Source organism: Oncorhynchus tshawytscha, linkage group LG02 (assembly GCF_018296145.1).
Source record: "Oncorhynchus tshawytscha isolate Ot180627B linkage group LG02, Otsh_v2.0, whole genome shotgun sequence".
Lineage (NCBI taxonomy): Eukaryota > Metazoa > Chordata > Actinopteri > Salmoniformes > Salmonidae > Oncorhynchus > Oncorhynchus tshawytscha.
In genome coordinates, this window is record NC_056430.1 from 49,741,752 (window position 1) to 49,765,952 (window position 24,201).

Consider the following 24,201-nt stretch of genomic DNA (forward strand, 5'->3'; position numbering starts at 1 on the left):
AGAGGAAGGCCCTACAATTTTCCAAGGACTCCAACAACCTAATCGTAGACTGTTCTCTCTACTACCGCACGGCAAGCAGTTCTGGAGCACAAAGTCTAGGTCCAAAAGGCTTCTTAAACCCCCAAGCCATAAGACAGCTGAACAGCTAATCAAATGGCTCCTGGACTATTCGCATTTTATAGGCTACTGCTACTCACTGTCTATCTATGCGTAGTCACTTTACCCCTACCTACATGTACATATTAACTAAATTACCTCGACAAACCTGTACTCCTGCACATTGACTGGGTACCGGTGTGCCCTGTATATAGCCTCATTATTATTTTATTGTTACTAAAAAAAAAATGAAACTTTAGTTTATTTTGTAAATATTCTCCTAACTCTTATTTTTCTTAACTGCATTATTGGTTAAGGGCTTGAAAGTAAGCATTTCACGGTAAGGTTTAACCTTTACAAAGGTTTTAACAAAGGTTAAATGTGACATGGTGCCAGTGTGCCACATGTGCATGTGACAAATAACATTTGATTTGAAGTGCAACGCTTTGTCAATTTTTTTTGCAGTAAATCAGATGTCTTTGACCCTGCCATAATGTGCGATTCATGAGCTCCCGTTTTTCGACCTAAAGATAATGAAAAATAGTACATCACGTGAATTGTTCCAGTATTATTCCCCAAACTTGCAATGTGAGTGCTTGGCGTTAGTCGAGTCCTTTTTTTCAACCTGACACTTGCGGAGTGGCAGAGTTTTTAGATCCAGCAGTTGCATTAATCTGTCTGCGGTTGCTTGTGCTAAAATCAAGCCGTTTCTTAAATACGGCAGCTCCATTTTTTTTCCTTCTGTGAACAGCTTTTTAAGCAGCCATCACGTGTGTATTTGTGTGCCTTCATGAGATGTACAGTACCAGTCAAAAGTTGGGACACCTACTCATTCCTGGGTTTTTCTATATTTTGTATTTGCTGCATTGTAGAATGAAAGTGAAGACATCAAAACTATGAAATAACAGACATGGAATCATGTAGTAACCAAAAAAGTGTTAAACAAATCCAATTATATTTGAGATTCTTCAAAGTAGCCACCCTTTGCCTTGATGACAGCTTTGCACACTCTTGGCATTCTCTCAACCAGCTTCATGAGGTAGTCACCTGAAATGCATTTCAATTAACAGGTGTGCCTTGTTAAAAGTTCCTTTCTGGAAGTTCTTTATAAAAAAAAAAAAAATAGTAAAAATAAAGAATCCGTAGAATGAGTAAGGGTCCAAACTTTTGACTGTACTGTGTATATAACCCCATAACTAAACAGAATAAGTGCTTCCCTGTGTTGCCCTCATATTTCAGTTAGACAGCGGTATGGATAAAGCGACTAAGTCTTGGCGCTTGTACTCCCTCTACTCTACCACAGCCTTTGGCTCCCGCAGGGATAGGGATGACGGAGGGCGACGTGCCTTCGGCAGTGGGTACCGCCGTGACGATGACGATCAGAGTGGCGGAGGTGGTGGTAGCCGCTATGGGGCCCGGGATCGCTACGGCGGAGACCGGGAGGGCCGGTACGAGAGGCAGGACGAAGGGCGCGAGGAGAGAGGTGAGGGTAAACTACCCTCATTGTTCTCTATTTTATTTATTACAGTTTATTATTCTGTGTGTTATTCAACCCTGTAACCACATGTCCATCCTGCTACCTCCACTGACACCACCCTTCCCTCAGGTTCCCTGCCTAGATCCCCTTTAAATAATTAGCAGTGCTATATTACATCTCACTATGAACAGGACTCCCTTGGAGATTATGCCAAGGTTCAAATTAAGGTTAAATATAGACAATGTAACCCATGTATCTCCCCACCCCGCACAACCAGGTGGTCCCACCGAGAGGCCCAAGCTGATCCTGAAGCCGCGCAGCATGGCCAAGGAGGAGCAGCAGGCCGGCAGCGGTGGGGCTCCCCCAGCTGCTCCAGCAGCCGCCCGCATCTCTGGTCGAGCCTCCATCTTTGGAGCGGCCAAGCCCGTGGACACAGCGGCTAAGGAGCGGGAGGTAGAGGAGAAGCTCCAGAGGCAGCTGGAAGAGGACCAGTCCAAGGGCTTCGATAGGAAACCTCGCGACAGAGACAGGTAAGGGGTTGTGGGTATAGCAGGAAGCGGCAGAGCTGAATTGAGCGTGAGTCTGGTAGAGTTCTTGAGTGATTTTTATGGTAAGCAAAACACTATGCAAGAGCAATCTGGTGCAACATAAACAGCACTATAACTCAGATTTTGTGCCCGTATTTAATGTTTTCAGCTCTAAATTATTACACATTTTGTAATAGCTACAGCAGCTGTTTATTGGTAATTTGGTCATGGGCCCTCTGGAAACAACCTTTCCCTGAATTGTGTGTGTTATAAACTCAGCAAAAAAAGAAACGTCCTCTCACTGTCAACTGTGTTTATTTTCAGCAAACTTAATTTTTGTATGAACATAAGATTCATCAACCGAGACATAAACTGAACAAGTTCTACAGACATGTGACTAACAAATGGAATAATGTGTCCCTGAATGGGGGGGGGGGTCAAAATCAAAAGTAACCGTCAGTGTCTGGTGTGGCCACCAGTTGCATTAAGTACTGCAGTGCATCTCCTCCTCATGGACTGCACCAGTTCTTGCTGTGAGATGTCACCCCACTCTTCCACCAAGGCACCTGCAAGTTCCTGGACATTTCTGGGGGGAATGGCCCTAGCCCTCACCCTCAGATCCAACAGGTCCCAGACGTGCTCAATGGGATTGAGAACCGGGCTCTTTGCAGGCCATAGCAGAGCACTGACATTCCTGTCTTACAGGAAATCACGCACAGAACGAGCAGTATTGCTGGTGGCATTGTCATGCTAGAGGGTCATGTCAGGATGAGCCTGCAGGAAGGGTACCACATGAGGAAGGAGGATGTCTTCCCTGTAACGCATAGCGTTGAGATTGCCTGCAATGACAACAAGCTCAGTCCGATGATGCTGACACACTGCTCCAGACCCTGACAGGCCCTCCACAGAGTACAGGCTTCTGTGTAACGCTCATTCCGATAAACGCGAATCAGACCATCACCCCTGGTGATACAAGACCGCGATTCATCAGTGAAGAGCACTTTTTTGTCAGTCTTGTCTGGTCCAGTGACGGTTTGCCCGGTGATGTCTGGTGAGAACCTGCCTTACAACAGGCCTACAAGCCCTCAGTCCAGCCTCTCTCAGCCTATTGCGGACAGTGTGAGCACTGATGGAGGGATTGTGTGTTCCTGGTGTAACTCAGGCAGTTGATGCCATCCTGTACCTGTCCCGCAGGAGTGATGTTCGGATGTACCGATCCTGTGTAGGTGTTACACGTGGTCTGCCACTGCGAGGACGATCAGCTGTCCATCCTGTCTCCCTGTATCGCTGTCTTAGGCATCTCAGTTCGGACATTGCAATTTATTGCCCTGGTCACATCTGCAGTACTCATGCCTCCTTACAGCATGCCTAAGGCACGTTCACGCAGATGAGTAGGGACCCTGGGCATCTTTCTTTTGGTGTTTTTCAGAGTCAGTAGAAAGGCCTCTTTAGTGTCCTATGTTTTCATAACTGTGACCTTAATTGCCTACCGTCTGTAAGCTGTTAGTGTCTTAACGACCGTTCCACAGGTGCATGTTCATTAATTCTTTATGGTTCATTGAACAAGCATGGTAAAGTGTTTAAACCCTTTACAATGAAGATCTGTGAATTTTTTACAAATTATCTTTGAAAGACAGGGTCCTGAAAAAGGGACGTTTCTTTTTGTTGTGTGTGTGTGTGTGTGTGTGTGTCACACACAGTATCAGTCAAGTTTGGGCACCTACTTATTCAAGGGTTCTACATTGTAGAATAATAGTGAAGACATCAACACTATGAAATAACACATGGAATCATGTAGTAACCCAAAAAGTGTTAAAAAAAATCCAAATCTATTTATGTAAGAGCATACCAGATGGGATGGCATATCGCTGCAGAATGCTGTTTTAGCTGTGCTATGTAAGTGTGCCTTGAATTCGAAATAAATCACTAACAGTGCCACCAGCAAAGCACCATCACACCTCAATGCTTCACGGTGGGAACCACACATGCGGAGATCATCCGTTTTCCTACTAATCAGACCAAATGACAGATTTCTATCGGTCTAATGTCCATTGTTCATGTTTCTTGGCCCAAGCAAGTGTCTTCCTCTTATTGGTGTCCTTTAGTAGTCGTTTCTTTATGTGAATCAGGCCTTCATGGTCGAATTGCTGCAGTCTCCTCTGAATAGTTTATGTTGATGTCTGTTACTGGAACTCTGTGAAGCATTTATTTGGGCTGCAATCTGATGTACAGTTAACTCTAATGAACTTATCCTCTGCAGCAGAGGTCCCTCTGGGTCTTTCTTTCCTGTGGCGGTCCTCATGATAGCCAGTTTCATCATAGCGCTTGATGGTTTTTGCAACTGCACTTGAAGAAACTTTCAAAGTAATTTAAATGTTTCACTTTGACTGACCTTTATGTAATGATGGACTGCTGTTTCTCTTTGCTTATTTGAGCTGTTCTTGCCATAATATGGACTTAGCCTTATTTGGTCAAAGGCCATCTTCTGTATACCACCCCTACCTTGTCACAACACAACTGATTGGCTCAAACGGATTAAGAAGGAAAGAAATTCCACAAATGAACTTTTAGCAAGGCACACGTGTTAATTGAAATGCATTTCAAGTGGCTACTTCTTGAAGCTGGTTGAGAGAATGCCAAGATTGTGCATAGCTGTCAAGGCAACGGGTGGCTACTTTGAAGTATCTCAAATATAAAGTATTTTTATTTGTTTAACACGTTTTTGGTTACTACATGATTCCATATGTGTTATTTCATAGTTTTGATGTCTTCGCTATTATTCTACAATATAGGAAGTAGTAAAAAAAACATGGAATGAGTTGGTGTCAACTTCTGACTGGTACTGTGTATTTTCATGTTTGTGTGGGTCATTCCTAAAACTAACATGCTGACCACACCAGCCGCATTGCGTGAGCATTGCAAAATAAATTGACACATACATTATAACGTCAATCATTTCATCCAAACTTCTTGTGTGCATCAACTGTCTGCGTAGCCAGGTGCTAAAATAGAACTTGGTTCTTTTTTTGATGCTTGGTGTGATTCAAGTCCCACCTCTCCCATCTCCTCATTGGTTTTTAGGAGCATATACCCACTTGAGTGAATGAAAGATTAACGTCCAGTTGGTGCCGGTAATGCACCTTAAGGGGAAACCTAGAAACCAACTTTATCTGTGGATTAGTTGTTGGAAAAAAGAACACATGATTTTGTGTGACCCAAAAATGGGTTCAAATTTAGCAAAGATCCAGATAAAAATGACCTTGTTCAGGTACAATAACAACCCAATGTTTATATCCCAGGACAAATTAGCTAGCAACAGAAAGCTAGCTCGTTAAATGTCCATGAATGTTTCATGTGTTTTATACCTGTCCCCAAATTAATATTGTTGGTTTAGATTTAGTTTTGATATTTCAACATGCGTGTCCAGATCGCGTTTGGTGAGCATGTTGATTTTTGTCGATCCATACAAGGACGTGCCTGGTCTAGTCAGCATGTTATTGATATTATTCATATCGTCTTAAAGTATTTACTCAAAACCTTTTCTCTTCTGTCCTCAGGGACCCAAGCTGGAGGAATGAGGAGCCACCTTCTGAGCGGTCCCGCACAGGAAGTGAGTCATCACATCCCGGAAGTACCTCTGGAGGGAGAGGTGAGAGTCAACCTTATTTAGCTTCTTCTGAGTTCAATCCGGTTCTCTTTGTAGTCTCTTCGCTTGTGGTGTAAGCACTCTTAGATGATCAGGTTTAAGTTTTACCCACAATATTCAATGTATTGTCACTGTATATATTTGTTTTCAGACTAGTGGTCCCTTTAAACAGCCACTCTTTTTCAGCAGTATTTCAGGAAATGCATATCTATAGTATATACAGTCCAGTGGAGGTTGCTGAGCGGTGGACGGCTCATAATAATGGCTAGAACGGCGCAAATGGAATGGCACCAAACACATGGAAACCATGTATTTAATACCATTAGTCTTATTCCGCTCCAGCCATTACCACGAGCCTATCCACCCCAACTAAGGTGCCACCAGCCTCCTGTGATACATTGGGGTATGAAATTATTGACAGCCTTGAATAATTCAAATACTGAGTTATAGTATCGCAATGCTCAATAGTATCGTGGCAAGTAGGGTTGGTCTGATGTGACTAAATTAAAATGCAAGATGATATATTGTGATGTGCAAGATTACTCTATTTGAATTTTACAAATCAAAACTGTGGTTTTATCAGTTAGAATTTTCAACATATTGATACAGCCAAAATTAATTAACTAAGCCTTATTTTTTTGCCACCAATAATTTATTTAATGAGAATGTGACTATAATATTGTTAATATTTTTTGGGTCCCAGCCACCTTCCTCGCAGGAGGCCTTTTTGGTGGGCAGTCATTGTAAATATGAATTTGTTCTTAACTGTGTTGCTTAGTTAAATAGCACAAAAATGGCAGTCTCAAATAATTTTGCCATTAACGGCACAAAATGATTATCGGATATCACCATATTTGGAGTAGTATATCGTAGAAGAGGTCTCCACAAATTTCGCCCAACCCTTGTGGCAAGGTAACAAAACATGAAGCGGATTTAACTGATTTAAGAAAATGGCCGTAATGTTGGAAACAAACAACTGTCTTGTCATCCAGTCATATTTATTTTTTCCCCCAAGCTATAACGCACAATATATTACATAAAGCAGTTTGGGAGTTTGGTCTGCTTTTTGGCATTTTTGCCATTTTGCAAAATATTGGCATACTGGTAATAGAGGTCTACACTGGTCCAAAAAGTTGGACCCGTCCCGAAATGGACCTGGGGCTTTCCCACCCGGACCTGATATGCATAATTGAGCATTTTTAAATATAGAAACCTTTTCCGATTGGACCTGAGAACAACTAAACCCGTATAGACCTGTTTGGATCCAGAACCCTAAAGTAAATTTTAAAAAAAAAGCTACTTTATTAACCGGAGCTGATAAAGCGCAACAGAAGATGAGCCTCTTTAGAAGGAGGGGGAATGGACGTACTGTGAGCGAGTGACATTGGGAGGGGGAGAAGAGAAACGGCAAGTAGACTTGCACTTTAGAAGACTAATAGCTGCCATAGCTTGGTTATTTATCAATAAATATGATTACGTAGTACTTGTCTTAACGGCTTCAAACCGGGAGTCGCTAGTTAAACTAGCTAATATTAGTTAGCTAGCTAGGCTAATTGAGGCTGTAGTGCATGTGCTTTCTCATCCTACAGTTATAAATAACTCTATTCAGAATATTAGTGCCTTCAGAAAGTATTCATACCCCTTCACTTATTCCACATTTTGTTGTTACAGCTTGAATTCAAAAGGAATTAAATATATATTTTTCAATGTCTGCTTTTTAAATTTTCCAATAGGTGCCCTTTGCGAGGCATTGGAAAACCTCACTGGTCTTTGTGGTTGAATATGGGTTTGAAATTCACTGCTCGGCTGAGGTACCTTACAATTATCTGTATGTGTTGGGTACATAGATGAGGTAGTCATTCAAATCATGTTAAATACTATTATTGCGTATTTGATTTGTTAAGCACATTTTTACTCCTGAACTTATTTAGGCTTGTCATAAAAGGAGTTGAATACTAATTGACTCAAGACATTTCAGCTTTTCATTTTTAATTAATTCCACTTTGACAATGCGGTATGCGGTATTGTGTGTAGGTCAGTGACCAAAAATCAAAATTGTATCCATTTGCAATTCATGCTTTAACACAAAAAATGTGCAAAAAGTCTAGGTTTGAGTACTTTCTGAATCCACTGTAAGTAGCAGCCTACCTGTTGGCTCTTGTTCGTTGCCTATCCTTCACAAATTTTTATTTGTGTCATTTTATTTCCATGACTAGCCTATTAGCCGCTTTGATGACTTCTGATTGGCCAACACCAAGCTGAACGACACGCTCAACTCTGGTGAAAATGATCAAATGGCTCAACTGCCGTTGTCTCGTTTGGATCTGTACGGGCCCTTCTGGATAAGTCAGTTAAAGTTACACATACCAGTGGCGGATTTAGGCATAGGCGGCATGGGGCACCCTCACAATTATTATTATTTTTTATTCAGAATGGCGATATTTGCACGATTTTCTATCGCTCATTTGCATGTCGCGTTAATGATATCATGTCACCATGTGGGTCAATTAACCTTGTCGGAGTGGGCGCCCTGATTCTAGTTTGTGAGCTAGGCAAGCTACTGCCTGGGAAGGTCTCCCACTCAGAAGTACGAGATGGGGAGGGGGTGGGGTAGGTTAACCTAAGGTCTCCCCACTGGAAGCCCGAGGTAGGGGGAGCGGGGGAATCTATCAAATAGAGCACCTCTAACTTTGTATAGTACTAATGCAATTAGTTGTGCAATTTTAGTTTTTCTTGTTTGAAGTGCAATAGTGTAATAATCAGGTTCTCTTAAGTGTGTTATTCTATTTGTGTGATATAGGATTTGTACAATTTAGTTTTATTTGTGTTAGCAATAGGGTAATTTGATTCTCTTTATTTGTATTTATATACAATTTGTTTCTATTTGGCTTTGTTACTACTTTTTGATATTTTGGGTATTTTTGTATATATTATATTTATATAGTTTTAAATGTTATGATTTGTGTTCCAAATGTCTGAATAAGAGCCAGTTTGCACTGTGAAGGGAGTAGTACACAGCATTGTACGAGATGTTATGTTTATTGGCAATTTCTCGCATGGAATACCCTTCATTTCTCAGAACAAGGATAGACTGATGAGTTTCAGAAGAAAGGTCTTTGTTTCTGGCCATTTTGAGCCTGTAATCGAACCCACACATGCTGATGCTCCAGATACTCAACTATTCTAAAGAAGACCAGTTTTGTTGCTTTGTTACAACAGATTTTCAGCTGTGCTAACATAATTGCAAAAGGGCTTTGTAATGATCAATTAGCCTTTTTAAAATGATCAACTTGGATTAGCTAACACAATGTGCCATTGGAACACAGGAGTGATGGTTGCTGATAATGGTCCTCTGTACGCAAATGTTGATATTCCATTAAAAAATCTGCCGTTTCCAGCTACAATAACAATGTCTACACTGTATTTCTGAGCAATTTGATGTTATTTTAATGGACAAAAAGATGTGTTTTCCTTTCAAAAACAAGGACATTTCTAAGTGAACCCAAACTTTTGAATGGTTGTGTGTGTGAATATGCTGTGTGTATTGTGTGTGTGTGTGTATACCCATATATATGCATACTGTGTATACACCTATACAGTTGAAGTCAGAAGTTTACATACACCTTAGCCAAATACATTTAAACTCAGTTTTTCACAATTCCTAACATTTAATCCTAGTAAAAATTCCCTGTCTTAGGTTTGTTAGATCACCACTTTTATTTTAACAATGGGAAATGTCAGAATAATTGTAGAGAAAATGATTTATTTGAGCTTTTATTTCTTTCATCATATTCCCAGTGGGTCAGAAGTTTACGTACACTCAATAAGTATTTGGTAGCATTGCCTTTAAATTGTTTAACTTGGGTCAAACATTTTGGGTAGCCTTCCACATGCTTCCCACAATAAGTTGGGGGATTTTGGCCCATTTCCTCCTGACAGAGCTGGTGTAACTGAATCGGGTAACTGTAGGGCCTCCTTGCTCGCACACGCTTTTTCACTTCTGCCCACAAATGTTCTATGGGATTGAAGTCAGGGCTTTGTGATGGCCACTCCAATACCTTCACTTTGTTGTCCTTAAGCCATTTTGCCACAACTTTGAAAGTATGCTTGGGGTCATTGTTCATTTGGAAGACCCATTTGCGACCAAGCTTTAACTTCCTGACTGATGTCTTGAGATGTTGCTTCAATATATCCACATAATTTTCCTCATGATGCTATCTATTTTGTGAAGTGCACCAGTCCCTCCTGCAGCAAAGCACCCCCACAACATGATGCTGCCACCCCCGTGCTTCACGGTTGGAATGGTGTTCTTCAGCTTGCAAGCCACCCCCTTTTTCCTACAAACATAACGATGGTCATTATGGCCAAACGGATCTATTTTCGTTTCATCAGACCAGAGGAAAAGTACCATCTTTGTCCCCGTGTGCAGTTGCAACCTGTAGTCTAGCTTTTTTATGGCGGTTTAGGATCAGTGGCTTCTTGCTAAGCGGTCTTTCAGGTTATGTCGATATAGGGCTCGTTTTACTGTCGATATAGATACTTTTGTGTCTTAACTCCAGCATCTTCACAAAGGCCTTTGCTGCTGTTCTGGGATTGATTTGCACCGAAGCACGTTCATCTCTAGGAGACAGAACGCTTCTCCTTCCTGAGCAGTGTATGACTGCGTGGTCCCATGGTGTTTATACTTGCGTACTATTGTCTATACAGATGAACGTGGTACCTTCAGGCGTTAGGAAATTGCTCCCAAGGATGAACCAGACTTGTAGAGGTCTACAATTTGTTTTCTGAGGTCTTGGCTGATTTATTTTTATTTTCCCATGATGTCAAGCAAAAGAGGCACAGAGTTTGAAGGTAGGCTCTTTAAGTACATCCACAGGTACACCTCCAATTGACTCAAATAATGTCAATTAGCCTATCAGAAGCTTCTAAAAGCTGTTTAAAGGCACAGTCAACTTAGTGTATGTAAACTTCTGACCCACTGGAATTGTGATACAGTGAGTATTTCACTTGTAAAAATCTGTCAAAACAATTGTTGGAAAAATTACTTGTCATGCACAAAGTAGATGTCCTAACCGACTTGCCAAAACTATCGTTTAACAAATTTGTGGAGTGGTTGAAATGACTCTAACCTAAGTGCATGTAAACTTCAACTGTATTTGAATACTGTGTATGGTCTTGCTTTGTATGTCTCTTCACCAAACTAAAATCACAGCATCCCATCTTTACCACAGCCTCACGGCGCAGAGAGAGCGAGCGCTCAGTGGAGAACGAAGTATTCAGCGGTAAGGAGGACGACCCTCCCTCTCCTGTGGCTCGCCCCTCTTCTGCCAACTCTTCCACCTTCTCCTCCAAGGAGCCCCTCAAGGTGATGCCTGCACCGCCACCTAAGGATAATGCCTGGGCCAAGCGGCCTGCATTGAGTACCGGGTCCGGCAAGGGATGCGCCCCTATCTCTACCAGTGACACGGCACCTCCCAAACTGAGGTCAGAACATGTTCTTATACGTCTTCTATATTGTATAGCATCTCTAGATAATGAAGTGGCTAATTATGTCTCGTATTGATGTCACATCCATTACCAAAAGCCTGTCTATTTTAACCTCTTTGATATAGGGGGTGCTATTTTAATTTTTGGATGAAAAACGTTCCCGTTTTAAACAAGATATTTTGTCACGAAAAGATGCTCGACTATGCATATAATTGACAGCTTTGGAAAGAAAACACTCTGACGTTTCCAAAACAGCAAAGATATTGTCTGTGAGTGCCACAGAACTGATGTTACAGGCGAAACCCAGATAAAAATCCAATCAGGAAGTGCCACATTTTTTGAAACCGCCTCATGCCAGTGACTCCTTATATGTCTGTGAATGAGCTACGAATGCGCTTCTGTATTCCACGCATTCCCCAAGGTGTCTACAGCATTGTGATGTCTTTTTAGGCATTTCCCTTGAACAATGGCTGTAAGGGACCATATATGTTGTCTCCCTTAGAAAACCTTGCGTAAAATACTAAGGTAGCCGTTTTTCCAATCGCTTCTTATGAGAAACCAACTGCCTCGACGGATATATTATCGAATACATATGTTAAAAACACCTTGAGGATGGATCCTAAAACAATGTTTGCCGTGTTTCTGTCGATATTATGGAGCAAATTTTGAAAAAAGTTTGGCTTATAGTTGAAGTATTTTTTTGGGTCGATTTCTCAGCCAAAACTGATGAACAGTTAGGCGTTTCACCTACAAAAATATTATTTTTGGAAAAAAGGAACATTTGCTATCTAACTGGGAGTCTCCTGAGTGAAAGCATCTGAAGTTCTTCAAAGGTAAATTATTTAATTTGGTTGCTTTTCTTATTTTCGTGAAAATGCCAGCAGAGCCTAGCATAACATTATGCCATGATAAACTTACACAAATGCTTGTCTAGCGTTGGCTGTAACGCATATTTTGAAAATCTGAGATGACAGTGTTGTTAACAAAAGGCTAAGCTTGTGTTTGAATATATTTATTTAATTTCATTTGCGATTTTCATGAATAGGAAAAGTTGCGTTATGGTAATGCACTTGAGGCTATGATTACGCTCCCGGATACGGGATTGCTAGTCGCTAGAGGTGTGGCTAAGAGTAGTTTAGAATGGTTTTGTTGCAAGCTAGTTAGTTAAACGTCTGAATGTCCCATCTCTTTTCAGCTTGAGTTCTACAAATGAAAGAGGATCGAATAAGGGTAAGACTCTTGGAGACCGCAAAGACCTTGTGCTTGTGTGTTGTATTAGTAGTTCCTTCCAAAGGAGTAATGGAGACTTTGTCCTAATCTAATCCCAGAGGGGACCGACTAGGCCTTTCGGTCCTACTCTAAGAGATTCTGAGTGTGATTGACACTTTTGGGTTCTATTCACCCCCTCACTGTTCAATCACTGCTGGATAATTATATTTTACAACATCACCAGGACTTGACATTGACTTTTATATGCACTTGTCCTTTGGACAAGTAGGAATTATTAATTTATATTTATTTATTATTTATTTATTTATTTTTCTTGTCCAAAAGCCCTAGTCACTTGTTTCAACAACAATAAGATTTAACACAGAATCAGACAAAAATGTAGGCTACACTACCAATTGGCTTCTTTGCATATTCAAGCCTGTCTCAAAATACAACACTGCCTCTAAGGCTCTCCTGGAGAATGGTTGGCATAGCCTGACAACGTACATTAAATTATTCTGCTGCTCTGTCGTTCGCTACATACTTTGGTCTGAGACTGCCATCATGGAAGCTGTTTCTGGTGACGCTAACGAGGGGTGTCAGCTATTGGATCTGCTGTAACCAATCAGTATCAATGCCGAATTTTCAAACCGCCGCTTTGCCCAAGTGTGTTCTGGGTCTGGCCCAACCCATTGGTTACTGGACCAATCAGACAGCCACGAATATATTCACATTCGGTGACTGGTTGGATGTTCTCAGATCTAGACAGAGCAAGGAGTCTGGGTAGCCAGGCAATTGTTCGCCACTCATGGGTTGCGTTTACACAGGCAGCCCAATTCTGATATTTTTACCATTCATATCAGATCTTTTAACATCTATTTTTCAGAGCTGATCTTATTAGCCAAAGACCAATTGGTGGAAAAAATATCAGAATTGGACTACCTAAGTAAAACGTAGCCTTGGTGGCCTATAAAATATTGTAACATAAGCACAACCAGATTGTTTTTGTCTTTATAAAATAATTCCTTCCACGGCTCAGAATTAAGGTCGTCTCTATAAATATGTCTACGGTTCATAACTCTCTGGGACAGTTCTGGGAGCACATTAAAACATTTAAAAAGCAATGAGGCTGATTTAACACTAAAATGTTAGTTTTATTTCTTCATATTATAAGCTCAACAATACGCACATGGCTTTAGTCTATGCACGAATGTTCCAAAATGCTATTAACGGGAAAACACTAATCAAAAGCCCACTGCATGCCCTAGCGGTTTCAGGTGACAGATGAAAATACCTGTTAGAAATTAGAAGGGAGATCTAAAGATGCATCAACTAGCATGCATTGCGACAATGACGAGCTGTGTTCGAATACCCTTACTAACATACTGCATACTTAATGAGTATATACTACATACTATATACTATTAGTACATGTTAGTATACTGTAAATAAACGGTATCTTTTCAGTTGTGTACTAGTGCTTCGCCTGTCTACTGGAAATGGATGCTTTTGCTCTGCAAGCTCTTGCTAGCTTGTTAGCATAACAAATGACAAGCTAAAAATGTTACGATTTTGGGTGTGTTCATAAATTCAATCTGGAGTGCCGGAGTACGCTCTGGGCGTTCGTAAATCCAGAGCGTTGTCAGATTGTCTGTAAATTCAGTGATTCGCTCTCGGGGTGTTCACACTGGACACTTTGGAGTAAAGCATTCAATGGCAGTAAAGCACCCAAGCGAACTGTCTAACGTTAGCTAGCTACTTCCAGACACAAATGAGAGAACACCTCACTGACAGTTTTACTCGCCCTAGCAGAGCTGATTAGGCTGTGTTCATGTTATACAGATCATAGGTGACTAACTGTGCTGCTGGCATCAATTTAATTTTAAAAAATGTAAAAAGTCCAACTTTTACTGACACCGGCTGTATTCAATGGGTGTTGAGCATTGGTAAATTCATCAGGTATTCTGCGCGAGAGTGCTCTGAAATCGGAGTGGATAGCCAAAATGAACAATATCCATTGACACGCAGGATGACTATACCACTTAGCTGTGAATAATTAAGTCAATAAACGTTGGGTTAGTTAATATACTGCCTAGCAAGTTCAATGTTGTAGTAGCCGACTAACGTTAGCTAGTTTGTATGTTAGCTAGTTCCCTAACGGTACATACTGCTGTAATTCTATACGGTTCGTAAGGATAGCGTAGCGAACAAATTGTCAGCCAACATAACATGTAACTTATTTGATGTCATTACTTAATTACATTGCTCAACATTTTCTTAACATTTGTCATAATTAGTTAAAGCAATTTGTATTTGATCTCGTCAGACTTCAGCTGCATATTTTCCACCATTTTCTGAAGAATTGCATTATGGACCCTAAAAGCACAGAAATAGTGTCCACTACATGTATAATTCATTTTTGGGGGAAAAGTTGTACGACATCTGGGAAATTATGGCATACTAACTATATCCACACTATGACCAACAAGCATACTATATACGCAATTCACGTCACAAATAGTACGGTTAGCCCGGTTAGTATGAGTATTCAAACACCGTTTAGGATTATGCCTTTGGCTGCTGGACAAATAAACGTTGATTTTTGAAAAATGCTCATTACAATGTCATTAAGTGTTAAAATAATTCCCTCTTTCTGTGGTTGTTTTGCTTAGGCTAGGCTACTTTGATTAAAGCAAGCTAAGACATGCTTAATAAAAATTACATAAACCTCCAGGTTTTAAAAAATTAAAGCTGAAATATAACTTTTTTTGGTGATCCAACAAAATTCTCATAGAAATGTGCGTTATACGGTGCATTCGGAAAGTATTCAGACCCCTTCACTTTTTCCACATTTTGTTATGTCAGTCTTATTCTAAAATTGATTGAATACATGTTTTTCCTCCATCTACACAACACCCAATAATGATGAAGCAAAAACAGGTGTAAACATTTTTGCAAATGTATTAAAAATAGAAAACACCTTATTTACATAAGCATTGCCTGTCAGAGCAAAAACCAAGCTATAAGGTCAAGGGAATTTTCCGTAGAGCTCAGACCCACTTCCAAAGAAGTTTGGAACCATCAAGACTTCCTAGAGCTGGCAGTCTGGCTAAGCTTAGCAATCGGGGCACGCTCCAGAGTTCCTCTGTGGAGATGGGAGAACATTCCAGAAGGACAACCATCTCTCCAATCAGGCCTTTATAGTAGAGTGGCCAGATGGACGCCATTCCTCAGTAAAAATCACGTCAGCCCGCTTAGAGTTTTCCTGAAGGAATCTGACTATGAGAAACAAGATTCTCTGTTCTGATGAAACCAAGATTGAACTCTTTGGCCCGAATGCCAAGCGTCACATCTGGAAACCTGGCACCATCCCTACGGTGACGCATAATGGTGGCAGCATCATTTTGTGTGTGTTTTTCAGCGGCATGGACTGGGAGACTAGTCAGGATTGAGGGAAAGATGAACTGAGCAAAGTACAGAGATCCTTGATGAAAACCTGCTCCAGAGCGCTCAGGACCTCAGACTGGGGCAAATATTCACCTTCCAACAGGACAACCATCCTAAGCACACAGCCAAGACAACCCAGGAGTGGCTTGGGGACAAGTCTCAATGACCTTGAGTGGCCCAGCCAGAGCCCGGACTTGAAGACCGATCGAACATCTCTGGAGAGACCTGAGAAAATTTGTGCAGCAATGCTCCCCATCTAACCTGACAGCGCTTGAGAGGATCTGCAGAGGAGAATGGGAGTAACTCCCCAAATACAGTTGTGCCAAACTTGTAGCATCATACCCAAGAAGACTTGAGGCTTTAATTGCTGCCAAAGCAAACATTTGCAAATATTTCTAAAAACCTGTTTATGCTTTGTTATTGTGTGTAGTGATGAGGGGGAAAAACTTTAATCCATTTTAAAATAAGGCTGTAACAAAATGTAGTAAATGGCTATGTTGACAGAATCAAGCCTTTAGACATTAATGTTAATTGTCCTATATTATATTTGTCAAACATGCCTATAGTTATGTTAAGTCTCATTAAAGTAGCCAATATGCATATCACCTACACTCTGTAGGCTTTTTTATTTATATACATGAACAATAGATTTGAGTTTTATTCCAATGTTGGCCTCTGATGATCCATTTCTGATCTGGGCAATTGTTTGATTTAGATGTTCTTTAATTGTCCATTTGAACAACTTAAATCTATATACTTCTTGTCAAGAAATAGTTTTAACCCTTGTCCGGGACAAGCGTTAATGTCGAGCCCTGATCACGTTCCAATTCTAAAATATACTGAACAAAAATATAAACGCACCATGCAACAATTGCACCTTTTCTCTGACTTACAGTTCATATAAGGAACATATGACTGGGTAGGTGCAGAGGCACACCCACTTAAGTCAACTACTTGGGAGTCAGACCCAGCCACAAAAATGGCTTTATTACAGACAGAAATACTCCTCAGCAACGTTCCCTTCAGACCCCAGTAAGACTAGCTGTCGCTAATGGGGAACGTAATATTTCAAATCAAAATCCCTCTCCTCAGACGATCCCTCAGGTGAAAGAAGCCGCATTTGGAAGTCTTGGGCTGGCATGGTTGAGGCCGGTTGGACGTACTGGCAAATTCTTGCAAATGGAAGAGGCTTATGGTAGAGAAATTAACATTCAATTCTCGTAACAGCTCTGGTGGACATTCCTGCAGTCAGCATGACAATTGCACTCTCCCTCAACTTGAAACATCTGTGGGATTCTGTTGTGACAAAACAGTACATTTTAGTGGTATTTTATTGTCCCCAACTCAAGGTGCACCTGTGTATTATATATTTTTATTTAACAAGGCAAGTCACAAATTCCTATTTTCAATGACGGCCTAGGAACAGTGGGTTAACCTCTGGGATCGTTCGGGACGCTAGTGTCCCACCTCACCAACAGCCAGTGAAATTGCAGGGCGCCAAATTCAAAACAGAAATCTCAGAACTAAAATTCCTCAACCATACAAGTATTTTACACCATTTTAAAGATACACTTCTCGTTAATCCAACCACAATGTCCGATTTGAAAAAGTATTTTTGGCGAAAGCAGAACATATTATTATGTTAGGTCTGCAACTAGTCACAGAAAGCATTCAGCCATTTTCCAACCAAAGAGAGGTGTCACAAAAAGCAGAAATATAGATAAAATGAATCACTAACCTTTGAAATCTTCATCAGATGACACTCCCAGGACTCAATGTTACACAATACATGTATGTTTTGTTTGATCAAGTTCATATTTATATCCAAAAACCTCAGTTTACATTGGCGCCATGTTCAGAAATGCCTCAAACATCCGGAGAAATTGCAAATAACAGAAATACTCATCATAAATTTTGATGAAAGATACATGTTTTACATAGAATTAAAGATACACGTGTTCTTAATGCAACTGCTGTGTCAGATTTCAAAAAAGCTTTATGGCAAAAGCACAATATTCAATAATCTGAGAACAGCGTTCAGCCACAAAAGCAAGCCATACAGTTATCCGCCAAATTGTGGAGTCAACAAAAGTCATAAATAGCATTATAAATCTTGACTTCCCTTTGCTGATCTTCATCGTAATGCACTCCCAGGACTTCCACAAGAAATGTTCGATTACGTCCATATTTATGTCGAAATACCTCAGTTTTGTTCACGTTTAGTTCACTATTCCAAAGGCACAATGCGCGAGCGCAAAATCCAGACGAGACGTCAAGAGTTCCATTAGTTTGTAGAAACCTGTCAAATGATGTTTACAATCAATCCTTAGGGTCTTTTTATAATAAATCTTCAATAATATTCCAACCGGACAATAGCGTATTCATTACAGAGGAAATGGAAGGAACGGCGCGCCCCCGTGACCGCTCAGTAAACAACTGATTGGCCTCAGCCTAGTCCACTTGTTGAAACCGCTCTTATTCGACACCCTTCCACAATAGAAGCCTCAAACAGCTTTCTAAAGACTGTTGACATCTGCTGGAAGCCTTGGGAAGTGCAATCTGCCCCCATAGACACAGCATATTGGATAAGCAATCACTTAAATGAAACTACAAACCTCAGATTTCCCACTTCCTGGTTGGATTTCTCAGGTTTTCGCCTGCCATATGAGTTCTGTTATACTCAGACATCATTCAAACAGTTTTAGAAACTTCAGAGTGTTTTATATCCAATACTACTAATCATATGCATATATTAGAATCTGGGACAGAATAGCGAACAGTTTACTCTGGGCACCTTATTCATCCAAGCTACTCAATACTGCCCCCCTGTCACCAAGAAGTTGAATCTGTCGTTCAGGGGCAGAACGACAGATTTGTACCTTGTCAGCTCGGGGATTCGATCTTGCAACCTTTCGCTGACTAGTCCAACACTCCAACCACCAGGCTAGCTGCCATGCGGTTTAATCAGTTTCTTGATATGCCACACCTGTCAGGTCGATGGATTAACTTGGCAATAAAGAAATGCTCACTAACAGGGATGTAAAATAAATGTGTTCACAAAATTTGAGCGCAATAAGCTTTTTGTGCGTATTGAACATTTCTGGGATCTTATTTCAGCTCATGAAATACTTTACATGTTGCGTTTGAGTTTTTTGTTCCGTATAAATTGGTGATTGTTTCCCCTTCTAGCTCCTCTACCCTTCTAGTGTTTAATGATTAGCTAAAGCAGAGGATATGGGAGCGATTGGGTGGATTTGGACGAGGAGGCCACGTCTTGACTGAAATGAATTGAAGAGTAGCACTGCCCAATTCTGGTCCTGGATAATCTCTCCTGTTGGTTCTCTTGTCTTGTTTCATTGGCTAGCTGGTCTGGAGGTTTGACGACAAGCAATGTGGAAGCTCGCCCACCAGTACTTCACTCACACACAATAAAATTCAAATTAATGTGGATGATGAGATGGGACAACGGAAGTAACTTTGAATAATTTGGAATCACTCTAATTTACTGAATTGTCAGTTGAAACAAAACCCAGGAAAGAGGAGATGGCAGGAACAAAACTGGGCAGCCCTGTTGTAACGCAAAGTGGGGAACGCTTGGTCCTGTACGGGTGCAGTGTCTGCTACTTTCCCAGGGTAGTATTTAAAAGGCACCAAAGGACCTGAATCCAGTAGAAATAACACTATTTTCCATAAAACGTGTTCTCTCTTGTTTGTTCCTTGTGTACACACCCCTGGTGTTATCAAGCTGTTGACAGATTTTGTCATGAATATGACAGTAACTCATGGGAAATTAAGAGCAGTAAAGAGCAGTATTTAATGGCTCTAGTTTCTTAATCAGGTGACGGTTGTCATTCAGCAAAAACAGCAGACCCTGCGGCTATTAAGGAAAATAGGTTCCCCAGGCCCAGGTTGTATTCAAGATTACAAAAGTTTGACCTGTGAACCTCCCAATCGACACTAGATGTTTTGTATAACTGCGCAAATGTAATGATCTTGAACGCAACCTGGGCTGTTGGCTGTGTGGAATGCAGTTGTAGCCTTTAGTGGAGTTCCCGTCACCCAAACCCCTCCCTCAATCCTCACTGTTTGGGCTCTCCCTTCCAGACGAGAATAAAGTGGACGGTGTGCATCTGGACCGGGGCCCCCCATGGGGGAGAGGTCGGGCCGCAGGGCGGGGCCGAGGAGAGGGGGCCAACAGAGACCGACAAAGGGAGGAAGACAGGTCAGCCCAAAATGAGTGGCATTAGTGGAATAGGCAGGGTATTGCAGCCAGGGCACCTCTAAAGGTTGGTTTGTGGTTGGTGTGTCAACCGTTGTTGGGAAAGAAGAAAGTTAAAAGAAATGCAATTGCTACCCTTATCCTTCAAAACAAAGGTCCTCAAATGCTTGCTAGCTAAGTGGAAGCGCCTTCACCAGGGCCCAATACTGTTCTCAGTGAGGAGAATGTGGATGCAACCGCCTATTCCTCGACTCATGGCTTTCCCAAAGGTGACTGCACAGCATGAGACAAGAAGCAAGGGCTAGCTTGCCTTCAGTACAAAAGCACAACATGATCATTTGGAAGTTTTGAACATTAAGTTACCATGACTGTATTATGTAAATATTAATGATAAAATAACAACCGCGTAAGGGTTGTAGTGAATGGTTGTGGGGAGTAAAATTCACACTTTTAGACTTTGTTTAGATAGCTAATTCCAGTGTGGGACTCCACGAACTGTGAGGGCATTTTATGCACTGTATCCATCTTACACTCCAGAACAGTAGTTAGCGATGTCAGTGTAAATGTAAGAAAACATAAAAATGCTGACTGTGATCGCAAGCTAGCAAACTAGTTTTGTTCCAGGACCTTGTGTGCTTTTGACTAATTAGTGAGAATTATTATTATTTTTTATCCCTTTTTTTTCTCTCCCCAATTTTGTGGTATCCAATTGGTAGGACTCGGGAGAGGCGAAGGTGGAGAGCCGTGCGTCCTCCGAAACCCAACCAAGCCGCACTGCTTTTTGGCACAATGCCCACTTAACCCGGAAACCAGCCGCACCAATGTGTCGGAGGAAACACCGTACACCTGGCGCCCTTGTCAGCGTGCACTGCGCCCGGGCCGCCACAGGAGTCGCTAGTGCGTGATGGGACAAGGACATCCCTGCCGGCCTAACCCGGACGATGCTGGCCCAATTGTGCGCCTCCCCATGGGTCTCCCGGTCGCGGCCGGCTGCGACAGAGCCTGGACACGAATCCAGAATCTAGTGGCTGGTACAGCTTGCACTCTGCAATGCAGTGGCTTAGACCATTGCGCCACTCGGAGCAGCTAGCTCACTTGTTACCTTGCCAGCAACAGTCAGCATTCTTGCTAGCTTGTTGGCTAGCCATGCAAAGAATACATATGATTAGAAATATTTCACTAGTATTCTAGTATTTCCTTGCAAGGTGCCTAACTTGGCGATCCAAAATATCTTTGGTAATAGTACTGGCTGATTTCGCCTTGGTTTTCCTCATGAAAAAAAAATCCCACTGAAATAGAGGTTTGTGACTTGGAGGTGTGCGTTCATGTGGGTGTTTTCTTGCATGTGTCGTTGCAAGTGGAAATGTTTTTTTGTCCACTTCTTTAAACTGGATCGAACTGGTTAAGATTGCATACGTTCTCATGGTGTTTTCACAGAGATGTTGGTCATTATTCCCAACTTATAACATTTGTGTTCTAGCCCCACACAAGCACAGTTGAGTAGTTAAATCAGGATTGCTTGTTTGGGCCTTAAACAGAAATGTGTCATGTTGAGGACATAAGTCTAAGTCACCAACAGGAGTGTTAACTGTTAACCAGCCTTTATAGGTTATTCTAGAGATTGAGGGTGAATATTATTAGTTTTCTCCTGCATATCCACTTGTGAGTGGATTATATTGGATCAATTGGAATTATTTGGTGTCCTACTGTTGAGCAGTGTGCTAGTGCCAGTTTGTGCACTCACAGGCTCTGACCTGACCTGGACAGTGAAGTTTATCTTGGTCTTTATTCTGTTTGTAGAAAGTCTAAAAGAAGAGGCCGAGACTCAAGACCTGCACCAGAGCCAAAGAAATACGAAGAGTCCCCCACCCTTGTGAGTTCTGGTGCCACATAAAGTGGTCTTGACACACCCCATAGTGTATTTTCCCCAAACCCCCACACACACTTCCCACCTCCCATGTAAAGTTTGGATGATACAGGGGTAGTTTCAGTTTCTGAATAATCAATCTTCCACTGAAAGTCTTCAGTGCTTTACCGCATTTATCCCTTCACATTGGCTTCAGTCCTCTACTGAAACTGCCCGTGTAACCGCCCTTTCAGTATCCCTCATCGTCGCCAGCCTTTTTCCTCAGTTTCCTTTTTTGTTCTTCTGTCTTGGCTTTTATTGCAAAGTCAAATAACAGGAAAAACATGGGTCACATTTTGACACGTTTTCTAATATCTATATACAAAAGAGTTATGCATACATATAATGCATAGGCAGGTACAGTGTAATTACAGTTTAGGTGCACAGTGTGATAAAGTTCTAAGACTGTACCCAAACCGTCCGCGCGCCATTGTGTGCAAATTGATTTTGTCCCCCCCACACCAAATGCAATCACGAAACATAGGTTGAAATATCAAAACAAACTCTGAAGCAATTACATCAATTTGGGGACAGGTTGAAAAGCATTAAACATTTATTGCAATTTAGCTAGCTAATTTGTCCTGTTTAGCTAGCTTACTGTTTCAAGCTAATTTGTCCTGGGATATAAACATTGAGTTTTTATTTTACCTGAAATGCACAAGGTCCTCTACTCCGACAATAAATCCACACATAAAACGGTCAACAGAATAGTTTCTAGTCATCTCTCCTCCCACACTTTTTCTTCTTTGTACTTTATATTGCGATTGGCATCTAACTTTCATAATTACCACGACTGACTGAACTCGGTTCATCTTTCAATCACCCATGTGGGTATAACCAATGAGGAGATGGCATGTGGGTATCTGCTTCTATAAACCAATGAGGAGATGGGAGAGGCAGGACTTGTACAGCGTTCAGCTTCACAAATAGAACTGACTTCCAATTTAGCAACACAGACGCTTGTTGGTGCTCGCGAGCAGTGGGTGCAATAATTGAATAGCATATATGTTTAAATGTATTTTGCGACGTGAGTTGTGTGGTCAGCATGTTACGACAACTGTTATATCCGTTACCTGTAGTTGCACTGTACCATGTAAATGCATAAGTATTTAGAACTTTTATTGTAAAGTGGGACCAAGTGAGCAATGTTAGGATCTCTCCTGCTCTATTTTGTTTTTTGTTTCAGAAATTCAGCTCAGCCAGTAAATACGCTGCTCTGCTAATGGACAGAGAGCAAGGAGATGACGCAGAGAATGGTGTGGAATAAAACCAGAAGGGGAGAAAGAAGAGGAAATCCAGAATATCACATTAAATATGAACATCTCCTCACCTGGAGTAGAGGCATCTGGGAAAGTCATCACTCCTTCCTTCTTTACTCAAAACCCACCCCAGACCCCTTCCCTACCCCCTCTCTTCAGGACTTTTCAGTTTCTAAAAAGAGTAGTCACATACTGGACTTGTTTTAAATGGAAAAGGTAAGGGGAGTAGTCGACACTCAAGAAAAGAGAATTTAATTAATTGTAATAAATAAATAAAGTGGTGTAAAAATGATTGCTTATGTTTATGGTATTCGTTGGGTTCCATCCCTCTCCCCAGCGGAATAGGAAGAAGTTTGTTACTGGATCCTGACTTTCCAGGCTGACCTACCTGACCTTGTGTGCGGTAAAAAAGCCAGTATTTATTTAACTGACAGAATAGGATAAAGGTACAGTACAGTGCCTTCAGAAAGTATTCAGACCCCTTCACTTTTTCCACATTTTGTTACGTTGTAGCCTTATTCTAAAATTGATTAAATAAATAAAAAGTCCTCAGCTATCTACACTAGCCCACAATGACAATTCAAAAACAGGTTTTTAGGAATCTTTGCGTATTTGTATTTATTAAAAATAAAAACCATACCTTATTTACATAAGTATTCAGACCCTTTGCTGTGAGACTTGAAATTGAGCTCCGGTGCATCCTGTTTCCATTGATCATCCTTCATGTTTATACAACTTGATTTAGAGTTCACCTGTGGAAAAATTCTAATGATTGGACATGATTTGGAAAGGCACACACCTGTATATATAAAGCTCCCACAGTGGACAGTGCATGTCAGAACAAAAACCAAGCCATGAGGTCAAAGGAATTGTCCATAGAGCTCAGACAGGATTGTTTCAAGGAACAGATCTGGGGAAGGGTAACAAA

At 41.2% G+C, this 24,201-nt stretch overlaps 1 protein-coding gene across 9 annotated transcripts in view; it reads left to right on the forward strand.

Moving 5' to 3' along the window:
* The window catches only part of LOC112267818 (eukaryotic translation initiation factor 4B), a 47,262-nt gene extending 23,365 nt beyond the window's left edge, over window positions 1-23,897 (forward strand). For 2 of the 9 annotated variants that reach the window (XM_042300411.1, XM_042300417.1), the window contains exons 8-15: window positions 1,400-1,585; window positions 1,851-2,103; window positions 5,658-5,749; window positions 10,978-11,230; window positions 12,429-12,463; window positions 19,994-20,111; window positions 21,909-21,981; window positions 23,201-23,565. In XM_042300411.1, the coding sequence (XP_042156345.1) occupies window positions 1,400-1,585; window positions 1,851-2,103; window positions 5,658-5,749; window positions 10,978-11,230; window positions 12,429-12,463; window positions 19,994-20,111; window positions 21,909-21,981; window positions 23,201-23,281 (1,091 nt within the window). In that variant the 3' untranslated portion in view covers window positions 23,282-23,565. Of the gene's footprint in view, window positions 1-1,399; window positions 1,586-1,850; window positions 2,104-5,657; window positions 5,750-10,977; window positions 11,231-12,428; window positions 12,464-19,993; window positions 20,112-21,908; window positions 21,982-23,200; window positions 23,566-23,610 lie in introns of those variants that run through there. The other 7 variants (XM_042300414.1, XM_042300421.1, XR_006079236.1 and 4 more) reach the window with 6 other exon arrangements.
* The last annotated feature ends 304 nt before the right edge of the window (window positions 23,898-24,201 follow it).